The sequence below is a fragment of the Balaenoptera borealis genome (assembly GCF_965194805.1).
Source record: "Balaenoptera borealis genome assembly, chromosome: 20".
Taxonomy (NCBI): Eukaryota; Metazoa; Chordata; class Mammalia; order Artiodactyla; family Balaenopteridae; genus Balaenoptera; species Balaenoptera borealis.
In genome coordinates, this window is record NC_138879.1 from 24,948,571 (window position 1) to 24,969,027 (window position 20,457).

Below are 20,457 nucleotides of genomic sequence, written 5' to 3' on the forward strand. Positions count from 1 at the left end.
CAGGTAGGAGCTCGTCTATGCCTGGGTCTAAGGACAGTACTGAATGGAGCAATCCAACATCGTCCCCCTATATAGCTATGGTGTTGTACATAAAATACATACTATTGCACTAAATGATTATGCGTGTTAAAGTTATAAAAACTTTAGCAATAGAATGTTTATGACATACACAATGGAATGAGGTATGTGCTTTATTCCTGTTTGGGAGAATAAAAAATGATTGCCAGTCTGTATTCGTATCTGAGAAATGCTAAATTGAAGTTAAGCCAATCTCTTTACAGCAGGACTTCTCAGAACCTTGAATATACTAATGTGAATTGCAACTGTCCAAGAGGGAGATAGGGCGTGCAGTATTTTTCAAAATTATTTGACCACCAAAACATTTTTCATGAAGTTTTATTAATATCTCACAGACACATTTTCAGAGATCCTGAACTACCCTAGGCCGTCTTCAGGAGGAAAGAGTAGAAACCAAAAGGCAGAGCCAGTGCAGCACTGGGAGAATCTGCTGACTCCCAAGATAACCTGCCTCATCATGATGGCTCCGCTCTGTAGATGACATGGGTCTTGAGTGGTCAGCAACTGAACTCAAGGCCCTGGTACTTAGTGGCTTGGCCGCTGCACTTACACTGTTTATCATGGCACCTCAGCACAGGGTCCAAGTTCAATCCCAAGCATTCTGGAACCTGTCTTTATGATAGGGATTCTGATGCCAGGGAAACCTTTATTCCGGCAGTGAGTGGACTACCCCAGTGATCTCATCCCTCCAGCCGCCTGCATCCCATCCATGCGCCGGGCTCCAGGTGAGCTGACTTCCCAGAGCTCTCCTCGCCTGCCTGGTCCGCCTCTCATCCTCTGATCCGATTCCACTAGTGGACCGAACTGAACCAGGCTGCCACCTCCTCCAGGCAAGGACCCTGGGTTATTCGCATTATTTGAGTCCACAAGGTAGGACCAAAAAACTCTGTGGATGGTAGTGATGCTGGAGATGACCTGTGATATAATTTCCACCAAATAACCCTCAAGGACCCAGCAGCCATCTTTTTGACTGAGGATACCAACCCATCATATACTCTTTCGTGTGAGATGAAATGAGATAATGTGAGATACTATACGTACAAATGTTTCATAAATGGTAAGACATCATACAAACAATAATGAATACGGTCTCCATTGCCCTGATCAGTGATTCGTCCATTTCTAATGACCCTTAGCTTTTGATTGATATTTCCAGTACCTGAGCCAGACCCATCTGCCCTGTCCATCTTATCTGGAGTTCAAATTTTGATAGCCCATCCACCAGTTCCTGTGTTTTAGATACCTGCAACAGGTCAGCCTAGCGCTTTTCCAGTGCCCGGACAACCTTTATGTGGCACATTGGAGATGGTTCTTGAAGTAGTGGAGAGCCAGCTTGAACTGGACCTGAGCTTTGGTGTTGGTCCGGTATACGTTGTAGCTCTTCTCCAGGGCTGCGAGCTCTGGGTCCGCCACTGGAGAACGGGGCTGGTGACCTACAATCACATTTGAGCAGGACCCCACAAGCAGGCTCCCGAGCCCATCAATAAAGAACTCTGCCAAGAGAGGGAAAGTGCAAGAAGGAAATGTGAGCTTCCGCCAGAGACCCAGGGCCATACTGCAGGTCTGGGAGGAGAGTCAGGGGGAGGGGACACAGTTTATACCCCTGGGGAGCTTCCACCCCCGTGAAGCCACCTGCCCAGGCTACTGAGTTGGAAGGACAGACAGTGATATGGGTAGAGAGACACAGATTGGCTTCCAACTGGACGGAACTGTGGACTCCAGGACTGAGGGGAATGAGAGGGGAAGTTCACCAGCTGCAGTTAAATAGGAGAGGATGTCTGGGAAAGGAGGAGCACCAGCAAGGTGGGTAAAGAGGGAGGGGCCAGAGCTGTAGGGAAAGGAAGGGGAAGGGTGTCTCGGAGAAGCAGAACAGCCTGGGGGAGACAAGAAGGCAGAGAGTGTGGAGGGAGGCAAGAGAGACCACGAACTCTCCATTTTAGGGAGAAAGGGTGAGCTCCCCATTTTGGGGAGAAAGGGTGAGCTCCCCATTTTGGGGAGAAAGGGCGAGCTCCCCTGAGCAGTGGCACACGGCCCTCCCTCCTTGGGAAAAACCAGGCTTCTGAGATCAGTCCACAGCGCAGCTCCCTTCCTCACTCTTCCAGCCTCCCCACCTGAGTGAGCCACTCGCTGCAGGCGGGCGTCGAAGCCAACTCTTTGGAGCCGCTCTGTGTGGGCCAGGAAGAAGTTGACAACACCACTGGTCACCACGCAGCTGGGGAAGCCGTGCAGGGGCCGGAAAGATCCTGACCGCCGGTGGAGACAGTCCCCATTCTCACTGTGCTCCAGGAACAGCTTAAACCGGAACATGTTTCCAAGCACGCTGCCGCCTACCTAGCCGGTGGGCAGAGAAATCCACATTAGAGAATAGACTCAATATCCATGTAGCCGCTGTCAGGAAGCCTTACTGGACTGAACCTCAGTTATGACAGAATCACACCCTTTATCTACCCTTCATACTACACTTACACCAAGTCCAAAGGGCAGACAACTCTGCTCCGTTTACCCTCCAGCAAGCTCACTCTTTCCAGAAGGTGACTCACTCCCTTCCAGTACACGGAGTGGTGTTTAGGTGCAAGTGAGAGGCAGCCTGCTCGTGCAGGGGTCCCTACGTGGACTTCCTGCAGCCAGTAGTTTGCCTCAAGCTGCCTTCCTCCCATTCTCTGCTCCTGGCTCACCTCTCTGTGCTGCCTGTCCCTGCACTCGTGGCAGATGCATGCATCTAGCTGTTGGAGCCCGAGCAAAACAGGACAAGCAATTATATCTATTCCTGAACCATCATAATCACCCAGGGTGGCACAGCAGTCTGATTGTCTGCCATCACCTGTCCTTTACCTCCCCCCTTAGTAAATGAACCCTCTTGAGTTTTAACTGGACCAAATTAAAGTCTAGCCAATTACCCACAAAAGATGAAATTTTCCCACTTCCCTTGCAAGGTCTGACCATGTGTCTTAAGTCCTGGCTGAAAGGATGTGATCTAGAACAGATGTCTGCAACTTTTATAAGAGAACTTCTTGTCCTTCACTTCCCCTCTCCCCATTTCTTCCAACCATGCAGCTGAGGGCCACAAAGATGGACAAACAACGGGGAAGGAAGCTGGTCCAGGATGACCCTGGAAGGAGAGTTGAGTGCCAGCTTGCATTCTTACACGGGCGGGAACTGCACCTTCTATGTCATTTACGCTATTGTGATTGGGTCTCTAGAGACATCTTAGTCAAGCCAGATGCTTTGGGGACTGTCCACCTGGAGTATGAAGTAACTGTGGTCACTGTGCTACTTCTTATACATTTTCTTTCTTTTTAACAGTTTTATTGAGCTATCTTTGACATATTAAAATTGTATATATTTAAGGTGTACAGCTTGATGTCTTGATATATGTATACATTGTGAAAAGATCACCACACTCAAGCTAATTAACAAATCCATCACCTCTACATAGTAATCTCTGCAAATTTCAAGAATACAACGCAGCATTATTAATTATTGTCACCTTTTTCTTCTCTTTTCTATGTGTGAGTTGACTTTTGATGTTTTTGTTATTTTTTTTAATGTCCTTAAGGCCACATAGTCTTTTACAGCCTTGTGCCATTTTCATTTTTGTAATGGTGTGTGCCAGGGCCAGAGCCCCGCTCGCTTTCTCCGGCCACTCCAGGGAGGAAGGTAGAAGTAATAAACACACCATTTTAAAAACAGAACAACGGTGAGTTTTGGGCGCGGGTGTTGGTGTAATTTACTCAAAGAAAAGTAAGAATAGAGGCAGAAGCAGAACTCGCATATCTGATTCCCGCGTGATGGCCTCAACCCCAGAGCTGTGCTGCATCACCTCCTGCACCGGGCCCTCCCCCGCCCCTTCCGCCCTCCCTTCTCTCTTTCCCTCTCCTCTTCTTTCGCATACTTTCCTCTCTTCCTTTCTCTTCTCCTTCCCCTCTCGCTTGTCAGATTGCAATGGGGTAGAACCAGCAACTCTCCCTTACCACGTCCAGTTCCGTCTTCTCTAGGACATCCACCAGCACCTCAATCTTGGTCTTGTCGTTGAAGAGAAAGTCATCGTCCACCCAGAGAACGTATTTGGTGGTGACCTGAGATATGGCCAGGTTCCTACCAGCAAACCAGCCCTGTGAGTGGAGTGAGGTTAGATGGTGGTTGCCTGCCCTGCTACATATCAGCGTCACCTGGGAGCTTTCTCAGTTCCCAGCAACCAGGCTGCACCCCAAACAGTGGCCGAGAACCTCTGGGTTAAAGGGAGTCCATGTCTCAGAGACACTGGGAGAAGGACGGACTCTGTGGATCAAAGACTGAGACAAAGGCAGAAAGTCCTTCCTTGGCCCCGTGGCTAATATGGACCGATGGAAGTCCCCTTTCACCCGAGAGAGTCTCTGTGGCTCTCCCACCCTTTCCCCTCATGCAGCCTGGAAGCTGTTGGAGGGGGGGACCCTCCGGTACGTGTAATATCCACTATCCACTTCCTCCTGTGTGTGCTTGCAAGATGGTGCATGGGGGAGAGAGCTGCTCCAGCGAGGGGGGAATTGTAGGGATGAGAGGTTTCTCTGCTGTTGGACCTGCATGTCAGGAAAACTTAGACTGTCAGACACCTCAAGTCACTTAGAAGGACCTCAATCAATTTCCACACCAAGTGTGAGGAGAGGCTGATTAACCACCCTGCTAATGCAGAAAAGGGAGACTGACCTGATTTCTCTGTGAATTTGGAATCAGCAAGGGGACTCCCCTCCCATGCCAGGATGCTGCTGCCTTGGGAAGGCCACTGAAGCAGCCCCATTCAGGGCAGAACCAGATTGTGGGCCCCCTTGTCCCGGGATCCAGGTGTCTCCCCATCTGGGAAGGACATACCTTCCCATAAGGCATGGTATAATACTCCACATGGCTGTCATTAACTTTCAGGGGCTCCTTGCTGTCATCAGCCACGATCATGGTCAAGTCTGGGTAATACTCAAAACGCTCTGGAGCATGGTCATGAGCTTGTGGGGACGGAGGAAAGTTTTGGTGGCAATGGTCACCAGGTCTCTGAGCTTCCTCTCTGAGCAAGAAAGGGTAGATGTCAGAGCTCTGTCTTCGGGAAACCTCACTGTCCTGACTTGCATCATTCTGGGGGCACGTGGGTCGTCTGGTGCGGTGGGGTCGGCTGAAGTTAACGCATGCTGAAAGCTACACCCTCACCTATTGTTTGTGGGTGAATGCAACAGAACCCGACTGCAGAGCGACTTCTCAGAATGACAGAAATCAGAAATCATTCCATAAACCCTTTTCAATACATGCTGCACCATTACCCAGCTTCTCCTGGGTCTGTGGGAGTGAGTGGAAATGAGACAGGGAGACAAGAGTACAGCCATTTTGGAAAAAGACCGGTCTTGGGTAAACAAGCCTTGCAAACTAAAGAACAAAGGCCCTGGGGGCCCGAGTCCCAGAGGAAAAAAACCAGACTCACAGGAATAAAAGATTAACTTTATCTCTGTGCCACTAACAGTATACCTAGTTGCCACAAGACAAGAAGCTCAACTGTAAATTTTAACCTAATCTGTTCCTGGGCTTTCTTACAGAAAATTCTCCTGCATTTCTTCCCCCTCACAGAAGCACTCCCTATTCCTGACAGCCACCATGGAGTCACCTGCTGCTGATCAAAGAAGTTGGATGATTTCTGGAAATTATCCGTGATCACGAGACAAACCGTCCCTTCTGTTATAAAAGCAACTCTCCCCTTCTACTCAGAGAGCTGGCACTTTTTCCCTGCCTTCTCTCTCTCTCTCTTTTTTTTTTTTTAATTTTTGAATTTTATTTTATTTTATTTTTTATACAGCAGGTTCTTATTAGTTATCCATTTTATACATATTAGTGTATGGTCAATCCCAATCTCCCAATTCATCCCACCACCACCACCCACCCCCCGCCACTTGGTATCCATACGTTCGTTCTCTACATCTGTGTCTCTATTACTGCCCTGCAAACCGGTTCATCTGTTTCATTTTTCTAGGTTCCACATATATGCATTAATATACGATATTTGTTTTTCTCTTTCTGACTTACTTCACTCTGTATGACAGTCTCTAGATCCATCCATGTCTCTACAAATGACCCAATTTCGTTCCTTTTTATGGCTGAGTAATATTCCATTGTATATATGTACCACTTCTTCTTTATCCATTCGTCTGTCAATGGGCATTTAGGTTGCTTCCATGACCTGGCTATTGTAAATAGTGCTGCAATGAACATTGGGGTGCATGTGTCTTTTTGAATTATGCTTTTCTCTGGGTATATGCCCAGTAGTGGGATTGCTGGGTCATATGGTAATTCTATTTTTAGTTGTTTTATTTTTTTTAAACATCTTTATCACGGTATAACTGCTTTACAATGGTGTGTTAGTTTCTGCTTTATAACAAAGTGAATCAGCTATACATATAGCTGATTATATATATATCCCCGTATCTCCTCCCTCTTGCATCTCCCTCCCACCCTCCCTATCCCACCCCTCTAGGTGGTCACAAAGCACCGAGCTGATATCCCTGTGCTATGTGGCTGCTTCCCACTAGCTATCTATTTTACATTTGGTAGCATATATAAGTCCATGCCACTCTCTCACTTCGTCCCAGCTTACCCTTCCCCCTCCCTGTGTCCTCAAGTCCATTCTCTACGTCTGTGTCTTTATTTCTGTCCTGCCCCTAGGTTCTTCATAACCTTTTTTTTTTTTTTTAAGATTCCATATATATGTGTTAGCATACGATATTTGTTTTTCTCTTTCTGACCCATTTCACTCTGTATGACAGACTCTAGGTCCATCCACCTTGCTACAAATAACTCAATTTCATTTCTTTTTATGGCTGAGTAATATTCCACTGTGTATATGTGCCACATCTTCTTTATCCATTCATCTGTCGATGGATACTTAGGTTGCTTCCATGTCCTGGCTATTGTAGATAGTGCTGCAATGAACATTGTGGTACATGACTCTTTGAATTATGGTTTACTCAGGGTATATGCCCAAGAGTGGGATTGCTGGGTCATATGGTAGTTCTATTTTTAGTTTTTTAAGGAACCTCCATACTGTTCTCCATAGTGGCTGTATCAATTTACGTTCCCACAAACAGTGCAAGAGGGTTCCCTTTTCTCCACACCCTCTCCAGCATTGTTTGTAGATTTTTTGATGATGGCCATTCTGACCAGTGTGAGGTGATACCTCATTGTAGTTCTGATTTACATTTCTCTAATAATTAGTGATGTTGAGCAGCTTTTCATGTGCTTCTTGGCCATCTGTATGTCTTCTTTGGAGAAATGTCTATTTAGGTCTTCTGCCCATTTTTGGATTGGGTTATTTGTTTTTTTAATATTGAGCCGCATGAGCTATTTATATGTTTTGGAGATTAATCCTTTGTCTGTTGATTCGTTTTGCAAATATTTTCTCCCATTCTGAGGGTTGTCTTTTCATCTTGTTTATGGTTTCCTTTGCTTTGCAAAAGCTTTGAAGTTTCATTAGGTCCCATTTGTTTATTTTTGTTTTTATTTCCATTACTCCAGGAGGTGAGTCAAAAAAGATCTTGTTGTGATTTATGTCAAAGAGTGTTCTTCCTATGCTGTCCTCTAAGAGTTTTATAGTGTCCGGTCTTACGTTTAGGTCTCTAATGCATTTTGAGTTTATTTTTGTGTGTGGTGTTAGGGAGTGTTCTAATTTCATTCTTTTACATGTAGCTGTCCAGTTTTCCCAGCACCACTTATTGAAGAGACTGTCTTTTCTCCATTGTATATCCTTGCCTCCTTTGTCATAGATTAGTTGACCACAGGTGTGTGGGTTTATCTCTGGGCTTTCTATCTTGTTCCATTGATCTATGTTTCTGTTTTTGTGCCAGTGCCATATTGTCTTGATTACTGTAGCTTTGTAGTATAGTCTGAAGTCAGGGAGTCTGATTCCTCCAGCTCCGTTTTTTTCCCTCAAGACTGCTTTGGCTATTCAGGGTCTTTTGTGTCTACATACAAATTTTAAGATTTTTTGTTCTAGTTCCATAAAAAATGCCACTGGTAATTTGATAGGGATTGCGTTGAATCTGCAGATTGCTTTGGGTAGTATAGTCATTTTCACAATACTGATTCTTCCAATCCAAGAACATGGTATATCTCTCCATCTGTTGGTATCATCTTTAATTTCTTTCATCAGTGTCTTATAGTTTTCTGCATACAGGTCTTTTGTCTCCCTAGGTAGGTTTATTCCTAGGTATTTTATTCTTTTTGTTGCAATGGTAAATGGGAGTGTTTCCTTAATTTCTCTTTCAGATTTTTCATCATTAGTGTATAGGAATGCAAGAGATTTCTGTGCATTAATTGTGTATCCTGCAACTTTACCAAATTCATTGATTAGCTCTAGTAGTTTTCTGGTGGCATCTTTAGGATTCTCTATGTATAGTATCATGTCATCTGCAAACAGTGACAGTTTTACTTCTTCTTTTCCAATTTGGATTCCTTTTATTTCTTTTTCTTCTCTGATTGCCATGGCTAGGACTTCAAAAACTATGCTGAATAACAGTGGTGAGAGTGGACATCTTTGTCTTGTTCCTGATCTTAGAGGAAATTCTTTCAGTTTTTCACCGTTGAGAATGATGTTTGCTGTGGATTTGTCATATATGGCCTTTATTATGTTGAGGTAGGTTCCCTCTATGCCCACTTTCTGGAGAGATTTTATCATAACTGGGTGTTGAATTTTGTCAAAAGCTTTTTCTGCATCTATTGAGATGATCATATGGTTTTTATTCTTCAATTTGTTAATATGGTGTATCACATTGATTGATTTGCATATATTGAAGAATCCTTGCATCCCTGGCATAAATGCCACTTGATCATGGTTTATGATCCTTTTAATGTGTTGTTGAATTCTGATTGCTAGTATTTTGTTGAGGATTTTTGCATCTATATTTATCAGTGATATTGGTCTGTAATTTTCTTTTTTTGTAGTATCTTTGTCTGGTTTTTGTATCTGGGTGATGGTGGCCTCATAGAATGAGTTTGGGAGTGTTCCTTCCTCTGCAATTTTTTGGAAGAGTTTGAGAAGGATGGGTGTTAGCTCTTCTCTAAATGTTTGATAGAATTCACCTGTGAAGCCATCTGCTCCTGGTCTTTTGTTTGTTGGAAGATTTTTAATCACAGTTTCAATTTCATTACTTGTGATTGGTCTGTTCATATTTTCCATTTCTTCCTGGTTCGTTCTTGGAAGGTTATACCTTTCTAAGAATTTGTCCATTTCTTCCAGGTTGTCCATTTTATTGGCATAGAGTTGCTTGTAGTAGTCTCTTAGGATGCTTTGTATTTCTGCGGTGTCTGTTGTAACTTCTCCTTTTTCATTTCTAATTTTATTGATTTGAATCCTCTCCCTCTTTTTCTTGATGAGTCTGGCTAATGGCTTGTCAATTTTGTTTATCTTCTGAGAAAACCAGCTTTTACTTTTATTGACCTTTGCTATTGTTTTCTTTGTTTGTATTTCATTTATTTCTGCTCTGATCTTTATGATTTCTTTCTGTCTCCTAACTTGGGTTTTGTTTGTTCTTCTTTCTCTAGTTCCTTTAGGTGTAAGGTTAGATTGTTTATTTGAGATTTTTCTTGTTTCTTGAGGTAGGCTTGTATAGCTATAAACTTCCCTCTTAGAACTGCTTTTGCTGCATCCCATAGGTTTTGAATTGTCATATTTTTGTTGTAATTTGTCTCTAGGTATTTTCTGATTTCCTCTTTGATTTCTTCAGTGATCTCTTGGTTATTTATTAACATATTGTTTAGCCTCCATGTGTTTGTGTTTTTTACCTTTTTTCCCTGTAATTGATTTCTAATCTCATAGCGTTGTGGTCAGAAAAGATGCTTGATATGATTTCAATTTTCTTAAATTTACTGAGGCTTGATTTGTGACCCAAGATGTGATCTATCCTGGAGAATGTTCCGTGCACACTTGAGAAGAAAGTGTAATCTGCTGTTTTGGGATGGAATGTCCTATAAATATCAGTTAAATCTATCTGGTCTATTGTGTCATTTAAAGCTTCTGTTTCCTTATTTTCATTTTGGATGATCTGTCCATTGATGTAAGTGAGGTGTTAATGTCCCCCACTATTACTGTGTTACTGTCAATTTCCTCTTTTATAGCTGTTAGCAGTTGCCTTATGTATTGAGGTGCTCCTATGTTGGGTGCATATATATTTATAATTCTTATATCTTCTCCTTGGATTGATCCCTTGATCATTATGTAGTGTCCTTCCTTGTCTCTTGTAACATTCTTTATTTTAAAGTCTATTTTATCTGATATGAGTATTGCTACTCCAGCTTTCTTTTGATTTCCATTTGCATGGAATATCTTTTTCCATCCCCTCACTTTCAGTCTGTATGTGTCCCTAGGTCTGAAGTGGGTCTCTTGTAGACAGCATATATATGGATCTTGTTTTTGTATCCATTCAGCCAGTCTGTGTCTTTTGGTTGGGGCATTTAATCCATTCACGTTTAAGGTAATTATCGATATGTATGTTCCTATGACCATTTTCTTAATTGTTTTGGGTTTGTTTTTGTAGGTCCTTTTCTTCTCTTGTGTTTCGCACTTAGAGAAGTTCCTTTAGCATTTGTTGTAGAGCTGGTTTGGTGGTGCTGAATTCTGTTAGCTTTTGCGTGTCTGTAAAGCTTTTGATTTCTCCATCGAATCTGAATGAGATCCTTGCCAGGTAGAGTAATCTTGGTTGTAGGTTCTTCCCTTTCATCACTTTAAGTATATCATGTCACTCCCTTCTGGCTGGTAGAGTTTCTGCTGAGAAATCAGCTGTTAACCTATGGGAGTTCCCTTGTATGTTATTTGTCGTTTTTCCCTTGCTGCTTTCAATAATTTTTCTTTGTCTTCAGTATTTGTCAGTTTGATTACTATGTGTCTCAGCATGTTTCTCCTTGGGTTTATCCTGCCTAGGACTCTCTGCACTTCCTGGACTTGGGTGGCTATTTCCTTTCCCATGTTAGGGAAGTTTTCGACTATAATCTCTTCAAATATTTTCACAGGTCCTTTCTCTCTCTCTTCTCCTTCTGGGACCCCTATAATGCAAATGTTGCTGCATTTAGTGTTGTCCCAGAAGTCTCTTAGGCCGTCTTCATTTCTTTTCATTCTTTTTTCTTTATTCTGTTCCACAGCAGTGAATTCCACCATTCTGTCTTCCAGGTCACTTATCCGTTCTTCTGCCTCAGTTATTCTGCTATTGATTCCTTCTCGTGTATTTTTCATTTCAGTTATTGTATTGTTCATGTCTGTTTGCTCTTTAATTCTTCTAGGTGTTCGTTCTTTAATTCTTCTAGGTCTTTGTTAAACATTTCTTGCATCTTCTCGATCTTTGCGTCCATTCTTTTTCCGAGGTCCTGGATCATCTTCACTATCATTATTCTGAATTGTTTTTCTGCAAGGTTGCCTATTTCCACTTCATTTAGTTTTTTTTCTGGGGTTTTATCTTGTTCCTTCATCTGGTATATAGCCCTTTGCCTTTTCATCTTGTCTATCTTTCTGTGAATGTGGTTTTCATTCCACAGGCTACAGGATTGTAGTTCTGCTTGCTTCTGCTGTCTGCCCTCTGGTGGATGAGGCTATCTAAGAGGCTTGTCTCCTGCCTTCTCTCTTGTGCACAAACTATCTCTTTTAATAAAAAGCTCTGCGTGCCTAAGAGTCTTGCGGAAGCGATATTCATTTCTATGGTACTGCTGCTGCCCAAGATTCTGGAAAGGGCTCAGTAACAGAAAGAGTCATGTAAATCATGTTCAAGAGCATGGCAAATGAATCCTCTCCTACCTTTTCTCTTCTCAGGCCACATGATAAGTTTGGTTCTTTTGTTATAGTAAAGAGAGAATCAGGGGCCTGAATTACCATAGGAGGTGGTCAAGGTAGGGCACTCCCGGCCAAGTTGGTGGTATAGCATTTTGCTTTGAAATTCCGTATTGTTCCAAACACATAGCAATGATAAAGAAAAATGTAGACATAGCCATGCTCAAAAATAGACAACATTTTTTTTTTTTTTTTTTTTTTTTTTTTTAAGATTGATTGATTGATTGATTGATTGATTGATTGATTGCTGTGTTGGGTCTTCGTTTCTGTGCGAGGGCTTTCTCCAGTTGCGGCAAGCGGGGGCCACTCTTCATCGCGGTGCGCGGGCCTCTCACTATCGTGGCCTCTCTTGTTGCGGAGCACGGGCTCCAGACGCGCAGGCTCAGTAGTTGTGGCTCACGGGCCCAGTTGCTCCGCGGCATGTGGGATCCTCCCAGACCAGGGCTCGAACCCGTGTCCCCTGCACCGGCAGGCAGACTCTCAACCACTGCGCCACCAGGGAAGCCCCCTAGACAACATTTTTTCCAAGAACAGAAATCAACAGCCGTGAGCAGAGCTGGAGCTGGGCTTGCTGCAATCTGAGGTCAGAACAGGAGAGGAGGCTGGGAGGCCGAGTCTAAGTGTTAATGGAATAAAAGTGTCTCATAAAGTATGTGGGTCCACAGCCAGGCGTTTTGTTAGAAGCTGTGGACTGAAGCCAGGCTGCACTCCCTCCATCTCTCACCACATACTACCTGCTGGGCAAGGAACCCCAAACAGCCATCATCCCTGTACACACCTCTGGGTGCAGAGATGACACCACATCACAGCCAAGCCCTGTGCCAAGCCACCCTCAGGCCCAGCAACTGGCTCTTCAGTGACGCCAATATCACTAGGGGACAGGGACCCCTAACACTCCAGTATAAAATGATGGACTAGGAATCTTGGCTACTGGGAGTAGAAGCAACTGTAAAGCTGTGAGATGGGAACACATCAGGAGAGAGAGAGAGAGAGGAAAGAGGGAGAAAGAGGGAGAGAGGAGAAAACGAAACAAACAAGCAAAAGCCTCCTACTCAAGATGAGCCACCAGCAAAAATTCCAAGACACTCAAAGAAAACTACAGCCAGCAAATCTACCCTGCGCAGTGTCTATCTACAAAATAATAGAGGAATTTGAAAAGGATTTAAAATGAGAATGTTTAAAATCTTTAAAGTGACAAATCACAGAATCACATATATGAAAAAGAAAATATGGAACAAAAACAGGCATAAATGAAATGAGAATATTTAGATATGAAACCAACTTAAAATTACTGAAGATAAATGTAAAGAACCAAAAGGGAGACGTGACTTCAGATATTTAAAATTTTTTTAACAAACATAAGAGAACACTATGAACAACTCTATGACAAAAAAAAAAAAAAAGGCAATTTACATCAAATTTAAGACAACTTTACAGAAACATTTAAAAAATTGACTCAATGTACATACAGATCAATAACCATTAAAGACACAGAACTGATAATTTTAAATTTCTTCCCTTTCTCTCACTCCCTCACTCCTTCTCATCCACATTCCCATCCTTAACCACCTTCCCCAAAACTTGGACAAAAAAAAAAAAAAAAAAGACATAAGGATCAGATAAGTTTTAATAAAACTCCAAGAGATGTATTATTCCTATTTTATTACAATTCACTTCAGCAAACAGTGAAAAAAGGAAAGCTATTCAACTCGTCTTACAAGACTTGTATAATAATATTGACAACAAAATTGGGCAAGGACATTACAGGAGAAAATAGTCTCAGTTTTGAATACAGATGCAAGAATCCTACATAAAATTGCAAAAACTTTAATTCAGCATTTAATCAACTAATACATTGCAATCAAGATGGGTTTATTCCAGAAATACAAGAACAATTTCAACAGCAGAAAATCAATCAATGTAAGTCACTACATAAACCCAATTAAAGGAGAAAAATTATTTCAATGGGTACAGACAATTTATCTGATAAAATTCAATACTCATTCATATAAAAACTCTCTGCAAGGAAATAGAAAGTAGAAATGGAAAAATTCTTAGTAGCAGTAATAGAAGGAAAGGGACATCCCTGGTGGTCCAGAGATTAAGACTTCGCCTTCCAATGCAAGAGGTGCGGGTTCAATCCCTAGTCGAGGAGCTAAGACCCCACATGCCTCGCAGCCAAAAAACCAAAACATAAAACAGAAGCAATATTTTAACAAATTCAATAAAGACTTTAAAAAAATGGTCCACATCAGAAATAGAAGGAAAGAAGGAAACTTTCTTACCCTGACACATCTACCACCCTCATACCCAGCAAACATGAATGGTAGAGCATTCGAATGTTCTTAAAGTCAGGAACAAGCAAAAGTGCCTGCTACCACTGCTATTATTCAACACTGTACCGGAGATTTTAGTAAAATGCAGTAAGACAAGAAAACTAAACAAATGATAAGAACTGGAAAAGAAGAGACAAAAATCATTATTTGTTCAAGAGACTCTTCGTTAAAAACAATCACTAATATGAGAGCAAGAACGATGCTGCTCGTAAGTTCAACATTCAAAAATCACTAATGTCCTATATACCAACAGCAACCAATTAAAATGTAGAAGAAAAAGATCCAATTTATAAAAGCAATTAGAAATATAAAGTACCTAAGACTAAATCCAATAAAGTGTGCAATTCCTTTACAAATAAAACTACAAAATAAATTATTGAAGAACCTATGAAGAGACTACGACATGGAGATTATAATATGGAGAGGTATACCAGATTCATGGTTGGGAATATTCAACTTCATAAAACTGTCAATTCATCTCTAATTAATCTACAAATTCTATGAAATTCTCATCAAAATCTCAAGGGATTTTGGAGGATCTTGATGAGCTGATGCCAAAACTCTAATGAAAAAGTAAAAGACCAAGAAGAGCTGAGAAAACTTTGCTAAATGAAGTACAGTCATCCTAAAGTATAGAATTTATCCCCACTAGATATAAAACCTGTTATAAAGTGTATGGAAACATTGTGGAATGAGCGCAAGGATAAATAGATCAATGTGACCTAAGAAAGGTTCAGACCCCTGCATGCATGAAAGTGGGTGTGTGAGGGGCCGGCTGTACAAGCAGGAGGAGGCTGGACCACTAGGTCTGTGGTGGTGGGACAATAGGCTCTCCATACACAAAAAATTAGGTCCTCTTCACATGCCACACGTAAGTATCTAAATGTAAGAACCAAACATGTGCAACTTTTGAAAAAAATACAGGAGAGTATCTTTATGGCTCCAACGTAGGGAAGAATTTCTTGAATAAGGCACAAAAAGCAAAAGCTAGAAAAAAACCAAGGAATCAATTTTATTAAAGGATAAAGCTTTATAATAACAAAAGACCCCGAAGCAAAATCAAAAGACAAGCCATGGACTGACAAAAGGTCAGAAACTAGAAGTTCATGCCATACAATGTAACTTTTATGAGAAGTTCAAAAATGCATTGTACCACACTGTATATGCTCTGTGTGTGTGTGTACACGTGTGTAAGAATAGAAATCTACATATTAAAATGTACAAAAACAGGGAAAAGAAAGATCATGACTGCTGGAAGAAGGGAGGGGAATAAGATTGTGGTGATTTCCATTTTATCGGTAACACTTTATCTTTAAAACAAATCTGAAGCCAAAAAAGCTTTTTTGTGAACTCCTTGTACTTATTTCTTTTATTTTTGAGAAAGTTATGATGTTAAGCCCATACTTTAAATCCCTCTCCATAGATACTTAATACTATTACTTTAAAATAACAATTTATATTTTGAAAAGAATCTATTTGAATAGATTACATTTTGAATATATAGGTAATACAGTAAAAAAATGTCAACTGTTCAAAATTCTAAATGTATTGAAAGTTACACCATGAAAATACTTCTTCCCATCCCTGTTCCCAACTACTTGGTTTCTTCCCAGGAGTTTACCAGTATTACTAATTTCTTGTTTATTTTTCTGTAATCAAGCAGTTATGTCTTCTTTCCCCCTTCCTTTTTACAGAAATGGTAGCTTACTCTTTACTCTTTTCTGTACATCTTCAAAAGCATTTTGTATCAGAATAAAAACCTTCCTGCTCCTGTTTTCCTCCTCCGTCCTTCTGAATGGCACTGCGTGGCATTTCATTATACCGATGGACCACACTTGATTTAACCAGTGCCTCCCACTTTTAAGGTTTTTGTCATTGCAAACAATGCTGCAATAAATACCTTCAAACAAATGTCATTTCACACAGATGTAAGCATCTGTAGGATAATTTCTAGAAGCCACATGATAAGTGGCTGGACCAAAGCACATATACATTTAAAATGCTGATAGACAGGACTTCCCTGGCGGTGCAGTGGTTAAGAATCTGCACTTCCACTGCAGGGGGGCACGGGTTCCATCCCTAGTCAGGGAACTAAGATACCACTCACAGTTTATGTTTCCCCACTCCTCCAATACAATATGAATGTAGTTTTCATTTGCAATTTTCTTAGCATGAAATTGAGCATATATTTTAATGGCTAAAAGTATTCTTGAATTTAACTTTTTGTGAATTGGCTTATTCTTTTCTTATTGTTCTTTTCTTATTGATATTCTTTTCTTATTGATTCACAAGTGCTCTTAAGTAAAATTAGACTTTCGACTTTAATGTGTGTTGAAGATATTTTTTTCCCAATTTGTCCTTTGTCATTTGACTTTGCATATGGTAAGTTTGTCATAAAAACATTAAAAATTGTTATGTATTTTATGTTTTTAGTCTTTTCCTTATGGCCTCTGGGTTTTGTGTCATATTTAGAAAAGTCTTATACTCCAAAGTTTTTATTTATTTATTTATTTGGCTGCGCCGCACGGCATGTGGGATCTTAGTTCCCGGACCAGGGATCAAACCCATGCCCCCTGCAGTGGAAACACAGAGTCCTAACCACTGGACCGCCAGAGAAGTCACTCCAAAGTTATTTTTTAACTCCACGTTTTTTTCTAGTACTTAAAAAAAAATAGATATTTGCCTATTTGGAATTTATCTTGGTATGAGCTGTGAGATAGATTCAACTTGTTCTTTTCCACATAGTTACACAGTTATCCTGCATGATTTCTTGAATAATCCATCTTTTCTCCCTTTAATTTGAAAAGCTTCCTTTATCACATGGTAAAATTCCAACATGTCTATTTCTTGATTTCTAATTTGATTCCATTGATGTATCTATTCCTGCTCCAGTACCACTCTATTTTTATAATTCTCCTCCTCCTCCATCTCAGACGGGATCCCTTCTGAATCTCACCAATATTCTATAGGACCCACCATGAAGCCCCAGGGACAAGGGCCTTACCTGGTCCAGGGTCATATAACTTGGGCATAACAGGAAGGCGGATGGTCACCGGAAACTTGGCCACTGAGGACTTGGACTGCAGACTCACTGGAGAGAGAAATAAGGTCAGGGCGGGTGCACTGTGTCTGGGTCACCCCCCACGCTGCCCGGGAAGCTGACGGGATGCGGGAGTGGACCGGTGGAACGAGACTGAAGACCGCATGGCCTATGGCATCCCGCCTCATAACCTGCTGTGCATCCCTGGGGCAACCAGCTGATCACCTCCGAAACTCACATTTCCTCCCCGTGAGAATCTGTCGGGTAAAGTGGGCTTGGAATCAGAGGGATGGATTAAGTTTGACTTTGCCTTGTTATCTGAAATTCCTTGGGTAAATCACTTCACCTCCTTCTCTATCTACAAAACCAGGATAATACTACCTGCCCCATTTTATACCTCACAGGGTCATTTTGTGATAAGAAATGTTTGAAAATCTGAAGGTGAAGAGAACTCTGCCTCTAGTTTGTGCTCATGGGAAATCTGTCCCACACTTCATTTTTTCTGTTGGTGTCCTGGGAATGCACCCTGTGTAGCCACTCAAAATGGGAACGGGTGCCTTTAATTCATCCAGAAAGAAACTGGGGCTGCCCTGACGGTGGCAGGAGTTGTTCTCCCAGGAATTCTGGGGACGGGAATGGGGACTGGGATGGGAGGAGGAAGACAAAGCCACTGACCTGGGGGCTGCTAGCTCCCCACATCCCTCTTTCCTGTTAGTGCCCAGGACAAGATACTGATGCATAGACTGCCCCCCATCTACTGCAGCCAAAATCTTCAGCTTTGCTTGCTACTGAGAATGAGGAACAGAACTGGATGGTTTCTAGGGGCACAGCATGAATGATCTGTCTTCATGGAGAGCGGAGCAGGCATTTTGCCTGTCCTTTCCTTCAAGTCACTCTATGTGGTCAATGGCAACGTGGGGGATAGCACTGGGTACAGTAATTGGGAAGTTAGGTGTTTAGAGTTAGAAACAGGAGCCAGAGAGGCAGGCTTCCTGGAGGAGGAAGACTTTGAGGGCCTGATGGTGTTTTTCTGGGTCCCTAAGCATTTTGGACAGGTCCCTAAGCATCAAAGGACAGCCTCTCACCTACATCCACCCTGTAGCGCTGATACTCTGTGCTTGTGTATGTCACGTGCTGGAGTATGAAATTCAAAAGCTTCCGGTTACTGGTCGAAATGTTCAGCTGCTTCTGGCCTCTGCCCTGCACCACACTGTCTGGGATGTCAGCGAGGGTGTTCAGTGTCCCCAGAGAAGCTGTCAGGCTGACTTAGGGTGGATGAGATAGAAAGACGAAATGCAAAGAACAGCACATACCCAGAATGGCCAGCAGGGAGCAGAGCGCATAAACACGAGAGGAGAAGGATCACGGGTGCCCCTGAAACCTAGGGTCTGGCTCTGCGGTTGCTGCCCCAGCCCCAGTAAAGAAGAATCAAGTCCTAGGACCTGGTGTGTTCAAGGGCCATTTCTGAAGCATTCTTATCTCTTGCCTTGCAGGATACCATTTTCTTCCTACCCCGGCTGCTTGCTTCCTTGCTTGCTTGCTTATTTATTTATTTGTTTGTTTGTTTGTTTATGGCTGCATTGGGTCTTCATTGCTGCGCGCGGGCTTTCTCTAGTTGTGGCGAGCGGGGGCTACTCTTCATTGCAGTGCGCAGGCTTCTCATTTCTCATTTCAGTGGCTTCTCTTGTTGCTGAGCACGGGCTCTAGGCACGCGGGCTTCAGTAGTTGTGGCACATGGACTCAGTAGTTGTGCTGCACGGGCTTAGTTGCTCCGCGGCATGTGGGATCTTCCCAGACCAGGGATTGAACCTGTGTCCCCTGCACTGACAGGCAGATTCTTAACCACTGCACCACCAGGGAAATCCCATGGCTGCTCCTTTTGAATTCTGTTTGCCGACTCCTCCTTATCTATCTGACCTCCAAAGAGAGTTTTTCAGGGTTTGGTTCTGCGTCCTCTTCCCTTCTTAATCTACACCTTCTCACTAGAGGAGGCGGCAGCTTAAATACTATTCATATGCTGATGGTTTAAAAATGTACATCTTCAGGGACTTCCCTGCTGGTGCAGTGGTTAAGAATCAGCCTGCCAATGCAGGGGACAAAGATTCGATCCCTGGTCTGGAAGATCCCACATGCTGTGGAGCAACTAAGCCTGTGCGCCACAACTGCTGAGCCTGTGCTCTAGAGCCTGTGAGCCACAACCACTGAGCCCACGTGCCACAACTACTGAAGCCCATGCGCCTAGAGCCTGTGCTCTGCAACAAGGGAAGCCACCGCAATGAGATGCCTGCGCACCGCAATGAAGAGTAGCCCCCGCTCGCAGCAACTAGAGAAAGCCCGCGTGCAGCAACGAAGACCCAACGCAGGCAAAAGTAAATAAATAAAATAAATAAATAAAGTAAATAATTTTTTTTTTTTTTAAAGTACATCTTCAGCTCTAATCTTTCTGAAATCCAGCTGCCTGGTTGGTTGCTCTGCTAGGAAGTTTCACAAGCAGCTCAAACTGATATCTTCAAAACTGAACTATGTTTTTTTCTCGATAAACCTGTTTTCCACCCCGTCCCTGGCTCTCCTGGCCTTGTGAATGGCACCTCCACCCACTCAGCTGTTCCAGTCCTCAAATGAAGTCATTCTTGTCCTGCTCTTTCCCCCACGCCTACAGCCAATCCATGAGTGAGTCCTGCCCGGTCCACCTTCAACATGTAGCTAGAATCTGTCTGCTTCTCTCCATCCCCACTGCTACTCTCTTCCCTTGCCTTCTTGTCTTCTGCAACAGCCAGTTATCTTTAGGAAAAGTAACCTAGATTATGTCATTCCTGCTGAAAACACTTTAGTCATTCGAGAGATACTTTCTGAAATCCAAACTACAGGCACTGGGAAAAGAGTAGTGAATAAGACAGACTCCCTGCCTTCAAGAAGCTTATAGTCTAGTGAGGAAGAGTGGCAATAAGCATATCATGACATATATAAAGTAATTCAGGTATGATAAGTGCCATGAAGAAGGTAACACACACACACACAAAAGAAGGTAACACAGAGTAGAGACAAAGTGACAAAGGTGTAGGGGGCAGCGGCGGTGAGGGTAGCTGCGGGGGAGGTGGCCAGAGGCGCCCTCTGGAGGACAGAGCAGCTTTGCTCAATCACCACCCATTACAGCCTTGTGTGGCATGCAGAAGGGGGAAAACTAA

General features: G+C 42.7%; 1 protein-coding gene across 1 annotated transcript in view; it reads right to left on the reverse strand.

Annotated features, from left to right (window-relative positions):
- Window positions 1-380: 380 nt before the first annotated feature.
- The window catches only part of B4GALNT2 (beta-1,4-N-acetyl-galactosaminyltransferase 2 (SID blood group)), a 60,371-nt gene continuing 40,294 nt past the window's right edge, over window positions 381-20,457 (reverse strand). Inside the window, 7 exon segments of the mRNA XM_082373165.1 lie at window positions 381-1,571; window positions 2,190-2,409; window positions 4,050-4,190; window positions 4,924-5,027; window positions 5,030-5,110; window positions 17,237-17,323; window positions 18,358-18,537. Of these exon segments, the coding sequence (XP_082229291.1) occupies window positions 1,366-1,571; window positions 2,190-2,409; window positions 4,050-4,190; window positions 4,924-5,027; window positions 5,030-5,110; window positions 17,237-17,323; window positions 18,358-18,537 (1,019 nt within the window). The 3' untranslated portion in view covers window positions 381-1,365.